Source organism: Hippocampus comes, unplaced genomic scaffold (genome assembly GCF_001891065.2).
Source record: "Hippocampus comes isolate QL1 unplaced genomic scaffold, H_comes_QL1_v1.1 scaffold409, whole genome shotgun sequence".
Classification (NCBI taxonomy): domain Eukaryota; kingdom Metazoa; phylum Chordata; class Actinopteri; order Syngnathiformes; family Syngnathidae; genus Hippocampus; species Hippocampus comes.
In genome coordinates this window covers 7,631-26,309 of record NW_017804828.1, presented here as the reverse complement: position 1 = coordinate 26,309, position 18,679 = coordinate 7,631, and the positions used below count along the sequence as shown (strand labels likewise).

Genomic DNA, 18,679 nt, shown 5'->3' with positions numbered 1-18,679 from the left:
TTTCCTCATGCCACTAAATTCTTAAACGGTTGACTTAGAATTCCATAATGACTTTTTAAGATGTTTTAAAAACGTCATCACGTAACAGACGCCGGCACGCTCAGTTACCTCCGCACTTTGTTTATCGTTTGTTGTCTATTTTATGTGTTTGAAGTGTTTGTCATACCAAAATGTAATGTTATTGCGACGTTACGACGGCGGTCGCGTAAATGAGTGATGCGTCACGTCACGTTCCGACCTACATGTGCTTTTCGGGTTACGTCGCCGCGGTAAGTACGAAATTCGTCGTCGATCAATGAATGGCCCAAAATCGTCTGCCTCACATCGAAGTGGTCATTATTAGGACACACGATCTTCGCACGTCAGGGCTGAGAGGGGCTTCTCGGCGCTCACTACAAGAATGTATCGGATCCACGTTTTAACTCGATAGTGGTGCTCTTCAACGTCGACGATCTTTGCACCTAAGATAGGGCGGGGCTGAGGACGCTCGTGCACAGTGCGCTCATTGTGAAAGTCACGAGCGCTTTGAAAACAAGTTCGACAACGCCAAAATATTTCCAAGACGCCACTTTTAACGCAGTCAGCTCAACTGTTGTTGACGCTTGACGAGATTTTATGTAGTTTGGGCTTGAGTGAATCTCATTTTTCTCCCCTGTCGAAGTTTGCAAACTCCAGTAAACCGCCGACCAGCTTGCTTGTTTGTTGGTGGCACGCGCCCAGGTAAGCTCTTCAGACGTGCAGCTGTGCTGAATGAAGCGCTCAATAATGAACCGACTTGACTGACGCCTAGATTCCAAATGGGTGCATTTCAAGTCACCTTTGTGTCTGCTTAACTAATTTTATACGAACTCAAAGATAATTGAAATGTCTTTGACCTAACATGATACGAAAACGACAACGAAAGTCAGCCAAAATTGGCGAATGGCGTCACTAAACGGAAATGGCGATGTTGACGATTTCCCTTGCTTGTTTGCGACCGACTTCTGTTCTGGCTCAGCGGATTCGACAAGTCAGTTAAGATTGCAACGTTAGACTAGGATCAATCGTTGCCAAACATATAGTTTTCAGAATAAGTGTATAAGAACATGGCGATGGAGAAATTAAAACTCAGAGTGAACATGGACATGCTTTTGCCCAGCAGCATATAATAAATGAATAAATTCGTATACATGTCAGACAGTGTTCTTGCTTACTGCTAGAGGTGCGTCATATTAATTGCTAATTATTTTTGATAATCATGTCATTGTTTAGAGATCCTATCTAACTTACAAATGTCCGAATTTTCTGAATTTCTGCCTCTCATTAGTACCTATCAGATTTCATTAATGCTCCGTGAAAGCAGACCGATTACACTGGTCAACAGCAAATTTTATTCAGAGATGGTTTTATGTGTCCCTTAATGCATTTGTGACGCAGAGTTTTGCGTTTACAGTATTTTCAGCATGCAGTAATTTATAGCTATTATGTTTCAGAAAATAATCCACCTCTTGTTGAACCTAACCCTTAATTCATAAATCTGAGTATATTATGTATTATTATTCAGACCTTATATGCGAGAGAAAAAAACAAAGGCAGTTTCGAAAGCAGTACAGTTTTTCAAAACATGGATTTTATTTATTTCAGTCACAGCTTTCTGGTTAGGAAAAATGCATAAAGCACAAGTGGTTTTCATTACGGCTGTAACAAAAAATGCTTTTAGTCGGTTTTGATTGAAACAGTGGGAGGGCATCGAATTAATTCAACAGTTTCCACTTTTCGAATATACCAAGATATGTATTAAATTGTCTATTATTGGTGTGAAGGTTTGAAAAAAAAAAGTGCAAAGCAATGAGCACGAATTCCGAGCAGAAACTAAGATTTGATTTTAGTTAAAAAAAAAAAAAAAAAAAATCTATTGGGCTCAGTGTTGGGGCTTTGTGGTGTAGAAAATGCTGGGGTGGATACATTTCTGTAAAATGCTGTTGACATTTGCGGTGTAACAACTCTTAGGTGGTAGCCTTCTTGCTTATTAAACGGGCAACTTTTAATTTTGTCTTTCAGCTTTCGACATGGCGACACAATCCCCTTACACCAACACAACGGAAAACAGTAAGATGACATTGATACTGTTACCAATCTTTGTTTTATTTCATTATTTTGTTACCCTCTTGCTTTCATCAAGCCACACGATCGCTACTCCTCAAATGTGTTGTTGGCTTTCACACCACCGCTTGTGGAATCATCATATGATTTGGGAAAAGTAAAAATTCCAGCTTTGAAGATAAAACCCTGCAATTTAAAACAAAATCTAGTCGGCGACTGATCCCACCTGGACTCACTACAACAAAGGATCTTTGGCATTCTTATCGGAAGATGTTTTGAAGCGGCAACTATTTTATTGAAGCACAAACAAGGCGGGATTGTCAAGAAAAGGGGGGATTGCCTGCTGGACGTATCTAATCTATTATAAACTAGTAGATACACAGGGACTTAGTCTATAACGCCAATAAAAACAGAACGCAATGATTTGCAAATCCAGCTCAACTTAGATGTAATTTGATATACAGCTCCCTCCACAAAGTATTGGAAGGGCAAGGTCAATTCCTTCATATTTGTTGCAAGCTAAAGACATTTGTGTTTCACATCAAAACATGAATATGAGACGAAAGTTCAGAATTCCAGCATTTATTTCATGGTAGTTATTCATGTCAGAGCCATTGTATAAATGTTGGGCATTGACAATACAATTTGGAATGTCCTGAAAAAGAAACTACTGGTGTACTGAGCAACAGACTTCGAACCGGTATCTGAGAGTATCAGCAGCTGTTGATGATGGAAACATTGCGCGAGCTGCGAAGAAACACCCAAATCAATTCTGAGGCTTACAAAACCATTAGACTGGCCAAGTCAGTCACAAGACCTGAACCCAATGGAGCATGCATTTCATCTCCTGAAGACAAGGCTGAAGAAATAAACCCCCCAGAAACAATTAACTGAAAGGGGCTGCGGTAAAGGCCTGGGAAAGCATTTCAAATGAAGAATGCAACTGCCTGGTGAAGTCAATTAGCCGGATGCTTGATGCCGTGATTGCAAGTAAGGCGTATGCCAGCAAAAATTACACGTTATTCACTTCAAGTGACATTGAAAAATGTCTGTTCCGATACTTTTGCTTCACTTTTCAATCGGATGGCTTCAAACAAAAGGTGCTCTGTCCTGAGTTGTCCAACTCATCTGGATATAAATACAATAAAATAAAAAACTGGAATTCTGAACTTGTCTCGTTTTCACATTTTGATCTTAAACTAAATGTCTCCACAATACAATAAAAAAACCAAAGGAATTGATCTTGCCGTTCTAATACTTTTGGAGAGCATTGTTAAAACAAGTTATAAAATACCGCCCAATAATCACCCGACCCTTAAAGGATAACTCACCCCTTAAACAGACTCTTGCTCCACCCCTCACTTACGAGGGTGATAACGTTTGGGTGTGGTCTGCTGCCTGTGAATGACAGCAGCGGATGACCCAAATAATTTCTCTCCTGCAACAAGCAATGCTAAATAAATTAACCAAATGCGATGCGCATAAATCACTAACCAGAAAATGGATATCAAGACGTTTGCAAACGCTTCCATTTCAACTCCCAACTTGCTACGGAGGCACGGCGGCGACTGAGCCGCATTTTATAACCCACCGTGACTACGAAAAGATTCTGAAAATGATGTGAGGATTCCCCGCTAGTTCAATCAGGGGACAGAAAGCCAAATTCACATGCAGTGCGGTGTTTAACCTGAACATGGCGCCACATAGACATTTTTTTTGCCCCAAATTTAGGATTTTAACAAACATGCAAACTGTTTAGATAGTTTATCAGCAAACAAAAAAAAAAAGCTTTTGGGGCAGAGTACCCCTTTAATACACTACTGATAACTCTGCATTTGCCACAATATGCTAATCATTGCCATCATTAGCTGTCCTGCATGTTGACTACGCAAATGAATGGAAGCGCTCATGGTCCTGTTTCATTATAGTTACAGCGGTGACATCTACAGCCAGCTTAAAACCAGACACCACAGTTATTGCAGGTATTTTTTTTTTTTTATCACCGTTGTGATCTGAGGTCAGTGGCAGCGATTGACAGCGTGTCTGAATCCCTCTCGTGTGTCCGCACCTCAGTGGTAGCGACGCTCATCGTGCTGACGGTAATCCTGCTGAGCGTCTTGCTGTATCACTACATGTGCCACAACAAGGGGGACTACAGGACCACGGGGGAGCTGGCCCCCGGCGAGGACCTTGACGAGGATCCCGGTAACCAGGCCGCCGGCGAAAAGAAGGAATACTTCATTTGAGAGACTGAAGGCCACTCAAAGGAGGAGTCGGTAGGAGGACCGCACACCAGCAAGAATGCCTATCTGAAGAAAATCTTGCGGGTGCATGAAACCAAAGAAAAATATTGTGTGTGTGTGTGTGTGTGTGTGTGTGTGTGTGTGTGTGTGTGTTGTATTTTGGGACGTGTGGCATGCAGCAGACATGCATGAAAGCTGTTAAAACATGATTTTTGTATTATATATTATTGTGTGCTACAATATTTATCAAACATGCCTCTTGGGGTAAGAGACTCCATGTTTTTAGCTGTTACCATTTAAAAAAGAAACGTTTTGTATGATTCCTGTCATGCTTCAGTTTGTCATCCATGTTTGACATAAATATGGAAGGCAATAAAGATGTTTTGGAAAATGGATTGTTCATTTTGTTGACAACTGGAAAACGTTTTCAGTATTATGCTTAAAGTTTGAAAATTAACTAGTTTCCTTTTTTTTAATTCGCGCAAACAATCCCTACTTGAAAGCAAGCAAGTTTCCTGCGATTTGACAATATCCTGTGGTCAGATCCAATACAGTATACTGAGGTTGCCTGCAATTGTGCATTTTGAGTTTCAACTGATTTTATTGGAACTTGATTTTCCTGAGCAACTTTTGATATTTACTCAAACAGTATCAAACACAATGCTGCTGTGGTTCCCGACCACTGCTCCCTGGCCCGGTTTGGTACTGGGCCACACAAACGCATTATCCATCTCTCCATGCATCATTTGAAGCGCTCATCGTCAGGAGAGTCGCGGGTATGCCGGAACCTATTTTTGAGGAGTTGGCGGGGTGCACCCTGAACTGGTTTACAGCCAGTCACAAATATAGAAGTACTTTTTGGGTTGTAGCGGAACATAAACTTCATGATTGGGAACGCATGTCATCACCCTCCCTCTGCATTTAGTTTGCGGTCGGGAGTATGCATCAGTAATTGAGAAAAAAATTCAGGAACCGGTTCGTGGCAGAAAAAAAGGTTGTTGACCAGTAACCACTGAAATAGGCTTCACTTCCCACTCAATGATTGTTTGAACAGGTTGTAGTGTGCCTTTACTCCAAAGTCAGGTGGAAAGCAAATCAACTCCTCTTAATTTCTGAGGCGCTTTCACAACAGCTGCAGCTGTAACAAAGTGCTTTCAAAGTACTTCAGTTATCACGGCTCCAAGAGAAGTGCTATAGAAATTATTGGTCTACTATCATGCGGTTCTAAGTTGTAAAAATGTAACCTTGTGAGTAATTTGGCAAGCACTTGTTCACTCTGAAATCAAATGAAAAAAAGAACAAAAGACATTCATATTCTCATCACGTTACAAAAAAAAAACAAATGTCCTTTATTTAGCAGTATGCCCCATTTGAATACATTACATATGTGAATAAATTTAAACAAACTTCTCAAATCTTCAAAATAACATTGATTCTAAACTTACACTTTTAAATCTTAAGTTTAGTATAAAAAAGTTAAGTGCACCTAAGTCGTTGACACTCATCTCCTTTAGTCATCTGAAGACAGAACATGTGCATAAGAAGTCCGTTGTCGCTTTAGCGCTGCGGCTCTCTTTTTCTCTCTCTCTCTCTCTTTTTTTTTTTAAACATCGGAAAGAGAATCCCTGAATCAGGAATGTCCATGATCCTTTAACAGAGAGGAAGTCTGTCGGGTTGTGGTTGGCATGACTGCTGTACTCGTACAGGAAGTACTTCATATTGCTGGCACCACCGTCACAAAAAAACAAACAAAAAAAACTAAACAGGGCCGTTCAAGTTTTGGAAGCTGTGCCCTGCTTTTCTTCAAGAACTTTTGCCTGAATGACCCTTTCCACAACCGCATCATCGTGACAAGAACCAGGAGATGTTTTTTTTTTTTTTTTTTGATTCCCTGTGGCTACAGCCTCCAAAACCTGAACACGGTTCGTCGGATACCCAGTGAAGAATATCTGCAAACAGCAAATTCTTGTTCAAATAGTGTAGTAAAAACAAAAGCACAAGTCACAGCATACAGAGAAAAGAGAAAAAAAAAACATTTTGGTTCAACTCTGGAAACAAACACGAGTGCTGTAAACCAGCAATTATCTAACCTCGGATGTCATGGAAATCATTTTGAATAGACTCACCCAACCATGTTGTAATTTACTGATGAGTGAGTGGAGATGTAAAAATTCGTGTAGAGGGCAACATGAAAAATAAAAGCGTCTGAGGGGGTTTCATCATCTTATCGTGCAGCGTTTTTTTTCGCAACCACGGATACAGCCTGGTGATTGGCTAAGCTCAGTCACGTGTCTCCATTTTGTAACAAATCCCTACCATTGCCCCTAATTTCACCTCAAATTTGTCGAGCTATACAGTTGCAAGAAAAAGTATGCGAACCCTTTGGAATGACCTGGATTTCGTGTATAATTTGGTTATGAAATGTGTTCTGATCATCTAAGTCACAACAACTAATACGACACAAACAATATGTTCATGTAATTTTGTTGAACACACCATGTAAACATTCACCACGCGTGGTGGAAAAAGTAAGTGAACCCTTGGATTTAATAACTGGTTGACCCTACTTTGGCAACAATAACCTCAGCCAAATGTTTTCTGGAGTTGCAGATCAGACCTGCACAATGGGCAGGAGGAATTTTTAAACAACTGTTTCAGTTCAGCAATGTTCTTGGGATGTCTGGTGTGAATCGCTCTCTTGAGGTCATGCCACAGCATCTCTATGGGGTTGAGGTCAGGACCCTGGCTGGGCCACTCCAGAAGGTGCATTTTCTTCTGTTGAAGCCATGCTGTTGTTTTACTTCTTTTTTTGCTTTGCGTCATTGTCCTGTCGCATCACCCATCTTCTGTTGAGCTTCAATTGGTGGACTTCTTCTTCAAAATATCTTGGTAAACTTGGGAATTCATTTTTCCTTCGATGATAGCAATCTGTCCAGGCCCTGAGAGAGCAAAGCAGCCCCAAACCATGATGCCCCCCTCCACCTTACTTCACAGTTGGGATGAGATTTTGATGTTGGTGTGCTGTGCCTTTTTTTCTCCACACTTCGCGGTGTGTATTCCTTCCAAATAACTCTGTTTTGGTTTCATCTGTCCACAGAATATTTTACAAGTAATGCTGTGGAACACCCATGTGATCCTTTGCAAACTTCAAATGTGCAGCATTGTTTTGTTTTGTTTTTTTGGGGGTTGGACAGCAATGGCTTCCTCTGTGGTGTCCTCCCATGAACTCCATTCTTGTTGTGTTTTGCGTATTGTAGATTTGTCTAGTGTACCAGAGAATTTTGTAAGTCGCTAGGATTCTTCACCTTTCTGAGTATTCTGCATTGTGCTCTTGCAGTCATCGTTACAGGACGGCTACTTGTAGTTAATAGCAACGGTGCTGAACTTTTTCCATTTATAGACAATTTGTCTCACAGTGGACTGATGGACAACAAGGCTTTTAGAGATAATTTTATCACCCTTCCGAGCTTTATGCATGTCGACAATCCTTCATCGTAGGTCTTCTGAGAGCTCTTTTGTGCGAGGCATGGTTCATATCAGACAATGGGGTCTTGAGAATAGCAAACTCCAAAGTGGTGTGGGTTTTATAGGGCAGGGCAGCTTCACCCAACCACTTCAATCTGGCTCATTGATTCGACTCCAGATTGCTCACCTGTATTAGCTTATTAGCTTAAGGGTTCACATACTTTTTCCCACCCCCGCCCTGTGAATATTTACATGGTGTTTAAAAAACAAACAAACAAAAAAACCGAGAACATAAAATTGTTTGTGTGGTATTGGTTCAAGCAGATTGTGTTTGTCTGTTGTTGTGATTGAGACGAAGATCAGAACACTATTTTATGAGCAATTAATGCAGAAATCCAGGTAATTCCAAATGGTTCACATACTTTTTCTTGCAACTGTATTGTCCTCCCCAACCCTTCAACAGCCTGTAAGCTAACTTTACATTACAATATTAAAGTTAGACATGAAATAGTCAAACATAAAGCTAGTAGTTGTTTTCTGATTGTATCTTGTTAACTAAACGTGTTCACGCAAACAGCAGTAAAGCCTCTTAGTACAATATTTCACAGTTTTCTGAACACACATTCACACAAAACCATGATGACAAAAAATAACCACCAACACCCTTTCTGGAATTTGTCATTTTAGTTTAGCAGTGCATCTCGGGTTTCATTAAATTAGCAGTAATGTGCAAATTAAAGATGATGAAACTCACAACATTGTTTGAACAATTGTGAAAAAGCCCATAACTGGTTATTGGATAATATAAAACGTCATTGTTTTCTTTGGTAAAATTGACTTGAACTGTTGTTGTTTTTTTTTGTTTTGTTTTAATAAACAAAAAATTGAATGAGCCTCATGAATGGAAACCAAGGAACCTATTCAAACGTTCCAGATTGAAAATGGGGGCTTTTCCTCAAAAGTAAATGAATACCAAATCAAACAACAGACATACTTAGACCGATATGCACGCTTCAGACATTTAGTGTATAAACTCTAGGTATCCGACAACAAAACAAAACAAAAAAAAAAGAAAATTAACAAGCTACAAATGTTATACCAACCAGCCTGTCCCAGTCAACTCATTTGGATTTAGAAAATCTTGTTCCATTTTCTTTTGAACGTTTTGTTTCTTTAAACGGGGACAATCCCCCAGTGCTCTTTGGCACTTGACTATGTTAAATCTATACGTTGCCCCACAAGGTACAGTAAACCACTTTTTCTGCAAGTGCATTTTTACATTTCTTGACTTTCAGTTCTTTAAATGCGACTTGCTTTTTAATGTTTTTTTTAAAACATCGAGTACAACAAATTCAATCTAGCTCGATGCACGTTTTTTTCTTGAGAATTTCTTGTGATAGTCATACTGATATTTACATGTAAATACAACATCCAAAAGTTTAACTACACTAAAAGGTTTTGAAAGGAAAAAAAAAGACGAGTGGGGATTTTTTTTTCTTGCGTTCAACTTTGCAATTGTGTGTCACTTTCACTATGAAGCAGCTTGACTATTATAAACGACATAAATTGCCTATTGCCTAATTTCTTTTCGATAGATGCAGAATTAAGTGTGATATTTTGGTCTCCAGACGAGTCACTTTCAACTGGTTGTCAAAAATACTTTTAAAGGCATTTAATGGCCAGTCGCACACCTTAAGAAACATACGGCAGCTTAGCATCTTGACTTCAGATTTGTGCTGCCGTCTTTGTGTATTTGAATATTTTATCATATTTTATCCACTTTTAATTTGTGGCCTTATCGTGTGGTGTTGATGATCAGTTTAACTTGACTCCTCAGTTCCCCGTAATGCGCTTTGATACGTTTTCACACAACAATTTGGTTTGATATCTGATAGAACGGCCAAAGGGAAAAAAACACGTGAGACCAGTTGAGAATCTCTAGTGCAGACTTAATCAAAGACTTTTATGTGATGCTGTTTTCCAAATGTTGATCTCTTAAACGGGAAGTCAAGTCAGATGGTATTCTGATTCAAGTGATGTGTGTAATAAAAATTCACCCGTCTTTATCCAGCTCAGGTGGCAGCCATATTATCTTGTACATCACGGCGCCGAAGAGCTCAGCTTGCAAATGTCACCAAATGACCAAAACCAGAAATAGATGAGCCATAACGGTCGTTACCAGAGCAAAATGGCCACTCCCTGAGATGGATAAAAATGGATAGATTTTCCGCTCAATTTATATTCCACAAACGCAATATGAATCCGAATACAGTGCTTAGAATAGTGGAGGACACCAAACATATTATTGTCAAGAAAAATGTTGACTTGACTCTCCCTCTAAGTGGACTTCATCGCATTACCGTAGAGAGCCTAAACCTTGCAAAATCTATCAAGTTTAGCTACCTGGCTAACCTACTTAACAACGAGTGTCAAAGCACAGGCCACCATCCGCGTGAACCTGGAATGACCTAAACTAAAACCAAAGCAAGACGCAATGAAATATGATGGGATGGATTCGAGTAAAATACTTGCGTTGGTCATTTGATCGCTAGGTTACAAGTGGAGTACTGTACCTTTCACAAGGGCTCAAAAACATTACATTCCATTAGGTGATTTCAGTATTGTGGCTAAGCAGCCTAAGGAGGAGATGGGGAGGGACGTGATGTTGGGGAAGGGGGTGGGCGCTGGATTGGGTGTAAGCGCGAGGGAGCAGCTGCTGTTACCAGATGGTGTAACCTCCGCTGGAGCCGCCCAAGAAGAAGTTGTTCTTGCGCTGCGTCATGACCACGTTGGCGCCCTGCATGGCCGCCAGTTGGGCCGCATTTGGGGCGTGCCCCGGGGGTGGGGGCTGAGGGGAAATAGAATAGACCATGGTCATCAGCATTCTCCAGGGTCTGAGTCGTCCAGCGGTTTCCCGAACACGCCACCCTCGAGTTGGGGCCACTACTGAGGCGACATTGGCTGATTGTACGTGTATAACCTATCATATTTTTTCAGTTGCCACATCGCAAAATTCAGGCACGCACAGAGCCCTGCAATGGTATGTCAACATGCTGACGGCAAACACTCACCGGGATGGAAACGCTGCTGCCAGCGGTAAAGCGAGCGCCAGCATCGAAGCCACCCTCAACCATCACTGTGGAACCAGCGGGGTACACGGCTCCCATGGGATAGTAAGCCAGGGGGACGTTCTGGGCCATCGGCCCGACGGGCATCTGCGGCTGCATGGGCATGTAGACCTGAGTACCCACATAAGGGGAGGTCATCTGAGGCACCTGGCCGGTCACCTGAGGGGGAAGCACATATCTGGGCTGGTATATCTGTGGAAATACGCAGAAGAAGTTGTTAACATTTTTTACAATTGGGCTCATTGCCACCATCTCTACGGTTACCTCAGAGTATGCGGGTGGCGTGTCCGTGTAAGGAGGCGCCTGAGGAGAGATTTGCATAGCATGGGGGTATACAGGGGCGGTGCTCTGCTGAGGGTAAACACTCTGCTGTGGATATGAGCCTGCAAGACAAAACATACCTTTAACAAATATACACATACCGGAAAACTCAAACAAGAATGCTGAAAAAGTGATGGGATTTTTCTTTTGTCATCTTCCATGGCCATAGATAATGCCCATCTGGCATTTCTATGAGGACACCTGTTTGGTAGAATGTTCTTAAATTGTCATAGTGAATGCTGAAAAGATTGCAAGTCAAAGTGTTTTATAAGTTAAGAACTCGAATTTAAGTAGATATTTAAAAAAGTATTTTATAGTGATTCATGGTATATTTGCCTTTGTTTTAACACAAGCCTAACCAATGAAAACCAAAACATGTATGTATTATAAATTATCTTAGTTGTAATACAGATAAATTTTTGCTTGTGTTTGTTAAAAAAAAATGAGAAGGACAAAAGAACGTACCGTGGCCTATGTCAATGTGTTCATGTGAGCAAGCTATAATAGTGACTATTAATATAACTGAGCCGTACAGACATCAACTCTCTTACTACTCCTGGGAAAATGAAACCAAAAACAGCTCGTCCAAAACTGACTACATTTCATGATCGCCTGATAATAATCAATACGACATGATCTGACCACACATTCCTTCGTTTGAACTAAATCGTGTTTTAATTTTTAATATGACATTATATAACGCTAAATTCAACGTGTTTCTCAGAAATTCCGACGGCCACCGTCAGCGTATTGTTAAGCAGCCCAACTCGGTTGTCCAAAACAACTAGCATTGCTACATTTAGCGTTAGCGACGCATAGCAAGCAGCTGACGGGGGAAAAAGACTCAGTATGTGCGGATAAAATACCTTTGTTGTTCATTGTTACGATCCGGTTCGAAGTTCAGAGGATATCAGTGTATATCTGGAGACTCTGCGAGTCTTGTCACAGAGTCGCTAAAACGAACAGAATCACGACGTTAATGACAATAATCCACTTCCTTGTTTTTCTGCCTCTTGTTGTTGTGGACAGTGGTGACGTCACCTGCTCTCTTTCGGCGGGCAAGCGCGGCTGGTTGGTTATTTCGTGGCGCGCCCCCTACCGGTCAATGGTGGAACTGACGAGTGAATGGCGAGAGTAAACTGTTGGGCCGTGATAGATAGATAGATAGATAGATAGATAGATAGATAGATAGATTTTGGGCTCAATTCGAAGTACAGTACCCATGAATGCTCTCCAGTCAAACTGCAAGGGCACATGTAGACAAACAACCATTCAAATTTACGCTTAAACCCAAGGAACTTCAGAGTAGGCGTCACCTATCTTATTTTGAAACGAAGAGCAACTTCTTGTGTGCTGATTCGTGAAAAGGGGTACCAGTTTGAGATAGATAGATAGATAGATAGATAGATAGATAGATAGATAGATAGAAGTAAACTGTTGGGCCGTGATAGATAGATAGATAGATAGATAGATAGATAGATAGATAGATAGATAGATAGATAGATAGATAGATAGATAGATAGATAGATAGATAGATAGATAGATTTTGGGCTCAATTCGAAGTACAGTACCCATGAATGCTCTCCAGTCAAACTGCAAGGGCACATGTAGACAAACAACCATTCAAATTTACGCTTAAACCCAAGGAACTTCAGAGTAGGCGTCACCTATCTTATTTTGAAACGAAGAGCAACTTCTTGTGTGCTGATTCGTGAAAAGGGGTACCAGTTTGATACACACTTCTGAAATAACTCGTTTGCAGAATATACCGTCATGTATATTATTAATGATGATGGTGATATTCATCTATGTAAAGACCCTGATCAAGTGACCATTGCACTGTATGTTATGTATTTAATAAAAATTATCAAGGTAGGAAACAGATAAATACTGAAACAATATAGAGCATTTAATTTCTATCAATCACTGCAAGTGTTTTCATTTTCAAATATTATTTATTTTTATTTGACCTTAATTTAATAACCAGGAATGTCCCAGTAAGATTAAAAAAAAACCTTTTCTCAAGGGCGTGCTGGCAAGAGGTCAAATTACAAAATGCGCAATGACAAAAAGTTACAGCTTCAACACAATTTAAAATGACATCCAAATGAGATAAAACAGTTGCAGGTTAATGAGGCCGCCTCAAGTGCTCTCGGCCTGGATTCAAGTCATTTCAAGAGATAGATTCCTTTACTTTTTAGTCCTTTTGCAACAGTTTCCATGTCGAAGGGGCAGAAAGTACCCAATTCTGTGCATACAAATTGAACAATTAGCAACAACATTTGATATTTGAAAGCAACGAATCAACACTTCTATGTGTGAACAAGTTACATTTGCAAAGGGCAGTAGTCCAAAAATGGCCTTGTAAATAAAAGTGAACTTGTTTCCAGCCCATCTCATATTTTACAGGTCTTCATAATCTAACATGGGTGAAAAAAAAGTTGTAGTTCAAGTTCAAGGCGCTTTTTAAAGCAGATTTATAACCCCCAATTTAATTTTATGTTAAGATAACATGCGTGAGAAGTATGTTAAGATAACATAATTCTATCAGCCCATAATGGGGGGGGGGGTCAAAGCGCCCCTAAAATTTACGATATTATCTGGTTATTTTTTTTAAATACACGTCCTTTTAAAACAAAAGAGAGGTGCGTGTTAACGTACAGTACTTTGTTGAAACGTAATATTTTCACAACAAAGTTAAAGCATCGCTCCCACGCCTCAGAAATAGCATATCTTCTTGTTGCTGAATTTCATTGTTGCTCACTGTTTATGTTGTTGGGTAAGAGTTAGCTGACACTTTTTTCCCTAGCCAGGAAACATTTCAGGTGGTCAGAGATGGCACCACTGTCTTTTGTTTACTACTGAGAAAATAAGTGGTTGGATGTCCATGACCAATAAGTGCTATGCTTCTCTCTCATAAATGTGAGAATTAAATTGCATTCAAATGTACAAAATGTTTAAATGTCCAGGGGCTCGGCACCCCTAAACCTCTGACCCAAAAATTGCCCCTGCTAATGAACGGTTGAAAGGTTTTTGATTGTGGAAGGAAAAGGAAGGAATACCCACACAAGCACAAAAAGAGCATACAAACTCCACACAGGAATGCCAGAGCCACGAGGCAAAACTCTAACCTCACAACTTTGATACAGAGGTAACCACTGTACTGACTGTTCTGTTCGATTTTGTGTTCAATATGTTTCACGTCTAAGACATTAATTTTGAAAAACTAAAATGAAAACTCCAAATGTGACCCTAGTTATCGCCTGTATTTTCTTGCATCGCCTCTGCTGTGATAAATGTAGCAAAACAAAAATGAAATGTGAAGTATACCTTCGTACTTGAAACTAAAATGAAACAGGGAGAGTCCCGGTAAGTGAGTTGATGGTAACATTACGCACACTTGCAAGCGCCCGTCTGGGCCATATTTGGTGCGCTGGCCCTTTAAGAGCGCCACGGCGCCTCTCAACTCGCGGCAGACATTTTCAATGCAAGATTTTTTTCTTGCATAAATTATGTTCATGACGTAGTGGCGAAAAGGGCACATTTCTGGCGATTCCCGCCGACTTTGTGCCTCACATGGGAGCTTGTGAGGCGCCCGAAGGCTTTTTTTGGAGGGTGGGAGGGATGAGCCGAAGTGTTGGCATCGCGGCGAGGCGACGCAAGAGGCCAGATTCCCCAAAACATTGCAGCCCTCCTTCTTATCAATGCAAATGGCTTTTGTGTGTGCAGCCACTGCGCCTGTCTGGGAGCTGAGATGCATTTTTAATTAGCTGCGACTGAACCAAACTGTGACAAGGATCTTTTAGAACCGGTAAGTTTTCTGTTTAAAAATGACAAAAGAAAAAATAATCATAAAAAGCACGACTCTTGTCACCTCGTTCGCGCGCAGCAGTTAAACTGCGACAGGAAATGAGTTTGGGTTAATATGCAATGCTCGCAATTAGCATAATTTATATATTTATGATAAAGAGAGACCGATTCATAACGGCGAATATGGCAGTCTAGTGGTGATGTCCTAAAGTGACCGACGAGACTTTTATTGGTTCGAACGGAGGGGTGGCGCATGGCGGCGAGACCATTAACACCCGCTCAACTTTTGGCACGTCCGCATGTCTGAACTGCACCTCAGTGGCAGGGAAAGCGTCACCCCGATTTTCTTTTTGGCTTTCAATTTTTGCATTCACCTCATGCCCGTTATCAGTGGAAGTCCTCCAGCCCCCATCTCCTCTGCAGCCAAGTGCAACACATTGGGGCCTGTTTATAGGCCCCTCTAAATAGTCTGCCCCATAAATAGCCAAGAATACCAAACGTTCCATGTGTTTCCATTTAAATGAGCATCTTCAAAGAGACATATTTGACTGTTTATTTGCAACGCAGGAGGATAGAGGTGTTACAGCCAAGCCATGAAGTCCCAGGACCCTGCTGTCAGAGATGCTCCACTTGCTGTCAACGAGCAGGTAACTCACTTTCCAAAGACCTTCTATACTTCTGCAGACACTTGAGATTTACATGCAGAACGCATACAGTACTTGGAACGAAATTCTAATAGTGTAATTTCCTAAATGTGCACTTTTCACTCGGCTAAGGACCTCTTTCATCTATAACTGCTTCAGACAACAAAGTGTATGCAGGAAAGTGGTGAAGATTGCACGATTGTCTGTGTCTAATGTGTTGTCTTGTATTATTTTGTCATTTTATATCAACTTTTCTATTGATGGCGGCGCGGGCACCCGCAGCGGCTCCTCTTGTTGTATGCTGTCTTCAGAGGGAAGAAATTTCATCTATGCATACAGCACATTTGACAATAAAGTTGTACTTGACTTCACTCCACACATATGGAACACTACATGTTACAACATCAAACACACACACACACACACACACACACACACACACACACACACACACACACTAACAATTGTAAGACACTCCAACCAGATGTCTGTCAGTACCAACACTGATTTGTGAGACACAGTGTGGTGGAACAGGGCATCCATATATCCCAAAAATACAATCTAGAAGAAAGTATAATATTAGAAAAAGGTATGGGAGAAGACGAAACTAGATTTACAGTAATTATAGTTGGTAACAACATTGCAATCTTGTCTTTTTTTGTTGTTGTTGTTGCGGTGAATAATTTCTGAGACACATAATGCAAACACTCAACGCAACCATTTTCTTCTCTATTTGTGTCCACTAATTGCGGCTTGGAATTGAAGCGGATTTACATGGGACATGAGAAGAGAGCCAATCTCTTTTTGTTAATGGATGCTACGGCTTCTTGTTGCTTTCAACTTAGCTTGTAGCAGACGTGTGCACATTTCAGCATGACGTCTTTGATCCACTGGTGAAAAGGACACTTTGATTCACTCCTCTTTCATCTAGAACTGCTTCAGACAACAAAGTGTATGCAGGAAAGTGGTTCAGATTGCACGATTGTCTGTGTCTTATGTGTTGTCTTGTATTATTTTGTCATTTTCTTTTGATGGCGGGGCGGGCACCTGCACCGGCTCCTCTTGTTGCATGTTGTCTTGAGAGGGAAGAAATTTCATCTGTGCTGTACAGCACATTTGACAATAAAGTTGGACAGACGCTCCCCAGCTAACGAACGAGATACGTTCCGAAGGATCGTTCGTCGGCTGAATTCGTACGTAAGTTGCTTCAGTGCTATATTTTGTATGGGATGTATGTTTCAGGCTTATATAAGTATGTTTAAGGTTTATATAAGTATAATAAAATGAAGTTTAACTTACTTTTGGAAGATGTACTCGAAGGCTTAAGGAGATGATGGAGGGGGAGAGAGTTCCGTCTCGAACTTCTTCATGGGGACAGGCGTTTCCTCCTCCTCTCACAGCGCCTCACGTCGGTATTAGCGGGGGAAAGAAGTACTACAGTACTCGGAAAAAGGCGCGCAATACAAAATCTAACTGACAGCATCTCTGTCCGAGAACATTTTTCGACATACCTGTACCCGCAAAAATGTTCGTATGTATCGTTGTTCGCAACACGAAAGTTCGTAAAGCGGGAAGCGCCTGTACTTGACTTGACTAACAGCACAAGCTTCAGGTTGCTTCCTACCTGGCCATTCTTCCGTCTGATGTCACGGAGTCAGTGATTGGCCAAACTCTGTGTTTACCACACGCATAAAGATATGTGATTGTAAATATTACAAAAGTTTACCATTTACGATTGTTGTCTCCGACAGTTTTCTGAGCCGATTGGGGTCGAAAAATAATTTTTAACACACACCACACTAGGGCTGCAGAATATTTTGGTATGTGATTATCCTACTCAACTGAATCAAGAAACAAACAGGACAATATTTTTAAACATTAAAATGAAACATTTTAAACATAAATGTTCATATAAGTACAGTAAATCAATTATCATTTACATATGTGTTTTCCATATTTAAACAAATGTCTTGAGACAAAATGACATCAGATCCATGAGCGATTTTGCTGGCTAAAACAACACACTGCCGCTGCTCAACCCGCATTGTGTTTTATTGTTCTTGTTCCTGATTGTAAAGTGTCCTTGGGTGTTTTGAAAGGCGCTTATAAATAAAATGTATTATTATTATTATTATTACTGGAGTCAGCCAGGTTTGTTAAAGAGTGATCCGTAGGAATGGCCACTGTGTCAAGCTGTTGGCATCAAAATGCGCTGTCACTTAGCTCAATTAAAACTGCCTTTGAATAGTAATCAGACACCTCTTGCTAGCTGCTAGTGGCTAACCCTGTTATTGGCTATTGCTGGCAACAGGCGCCATACAATACAGTGTCAGCGTAATAATGTCTTTTATGTTTTTTTTAGTGCCCTTAATTAGTGATTGAACATAATTTCAGGACGATGTTGTGTTGTTGACATCGATAGCAACAGTTTGTGACAGCCCAGAGTCTGGAAGATGAGTCAAGTCAGCCATTACGCCTGGACACACTAGCGTGAACAACTTCAAAATAAAAGCGCACCAAGGGAGTGATGCCCATATAGTATTAATTGGTAAGGTAAAGTTTATTTTGAGGTTGGCTCTTCTTACCCCCATCTCTGGCCTTCCTGTGTGGAGTTTGCATGTTCTCCCCTTGCCTGCGTGGGTTTTCTCCGGGTACTCCTGTTTCCTCCCACATTCCAAAAACATGCATGGCAGGCTGATTGAACACTCTAAATTGTTCCTAGGTGTGAGTGTGAGCGCGGATGGTTGTTTGTCTCTGTGTACCCGGCGATTGACTGGCAACCGGTTCAGGGTGTCCCCCGCTTACTATGAATGGATGGCCTTACTGCGTTGGTGGTATATTACTCTTGAGCATAGCATGACCTATTGTTGCTATGGTTAGGTGAATAAGCTGGCACTCGAGGAAAAAAATATGAACTCTACCAAATTGAGACATGGGAGGGATGTGGATACCCACCTCAGGCGGATATATGTGTGTGTGTGTGTGT

General features: G+C 40.9%; 2 protein-coding genes across 2 annotated transcripts in view; one reads left to right on the top strand and one right to left on the bottom strand.

Annotated features, from left to right (window-relative positions):
* Window positions 1-5,919: 5,919 nt before the first annotated feature.
* On the bottom strand, window positions 5,920-12,286 carry dazap2 (DAZ associated protein 2). Its single transcript, XM_019865881.1, has 4 exons — window positions 12,106-12,286; window positions 11,183-11,301; window positions 10,862-11,110; window positions 5,920-10,638 (listed from the first exon to the last, which is right to left on the bottom strand). Exons 1-4 carry the CDS (start codon window positions 12,116-12,118, stop codon window positions 10,510-10,512), a joined length of 510 nt encoding a protein of 169 aa, XP_019721440.1. The 5' UTR covers window positions 12,119-12,286; the 3' UTR covers window positions 5,920-10,509.
* A 2,401-nt stretch (window positions 12,287-14,687) lies between these two features.
* pou6f1 (POU class 6 homeobox 1) overlaps window positions 14,688-18,679 on the top strand; it is an 11,616-nt gene continuing 7,624 nt past the window's right edge. The window contains 2 exon segments of the mRNA XM_019865837.1: window positions 14,688-15,050; window positions 15,617-15,696. Of these exon segments, the coding sequence (XP_019721396.1) occupies window positions 15,671-15,696 (26 nt within the window). The 5' untranslated portion in view covers window positions 14,688-15,050; window positions 15,617-15,670.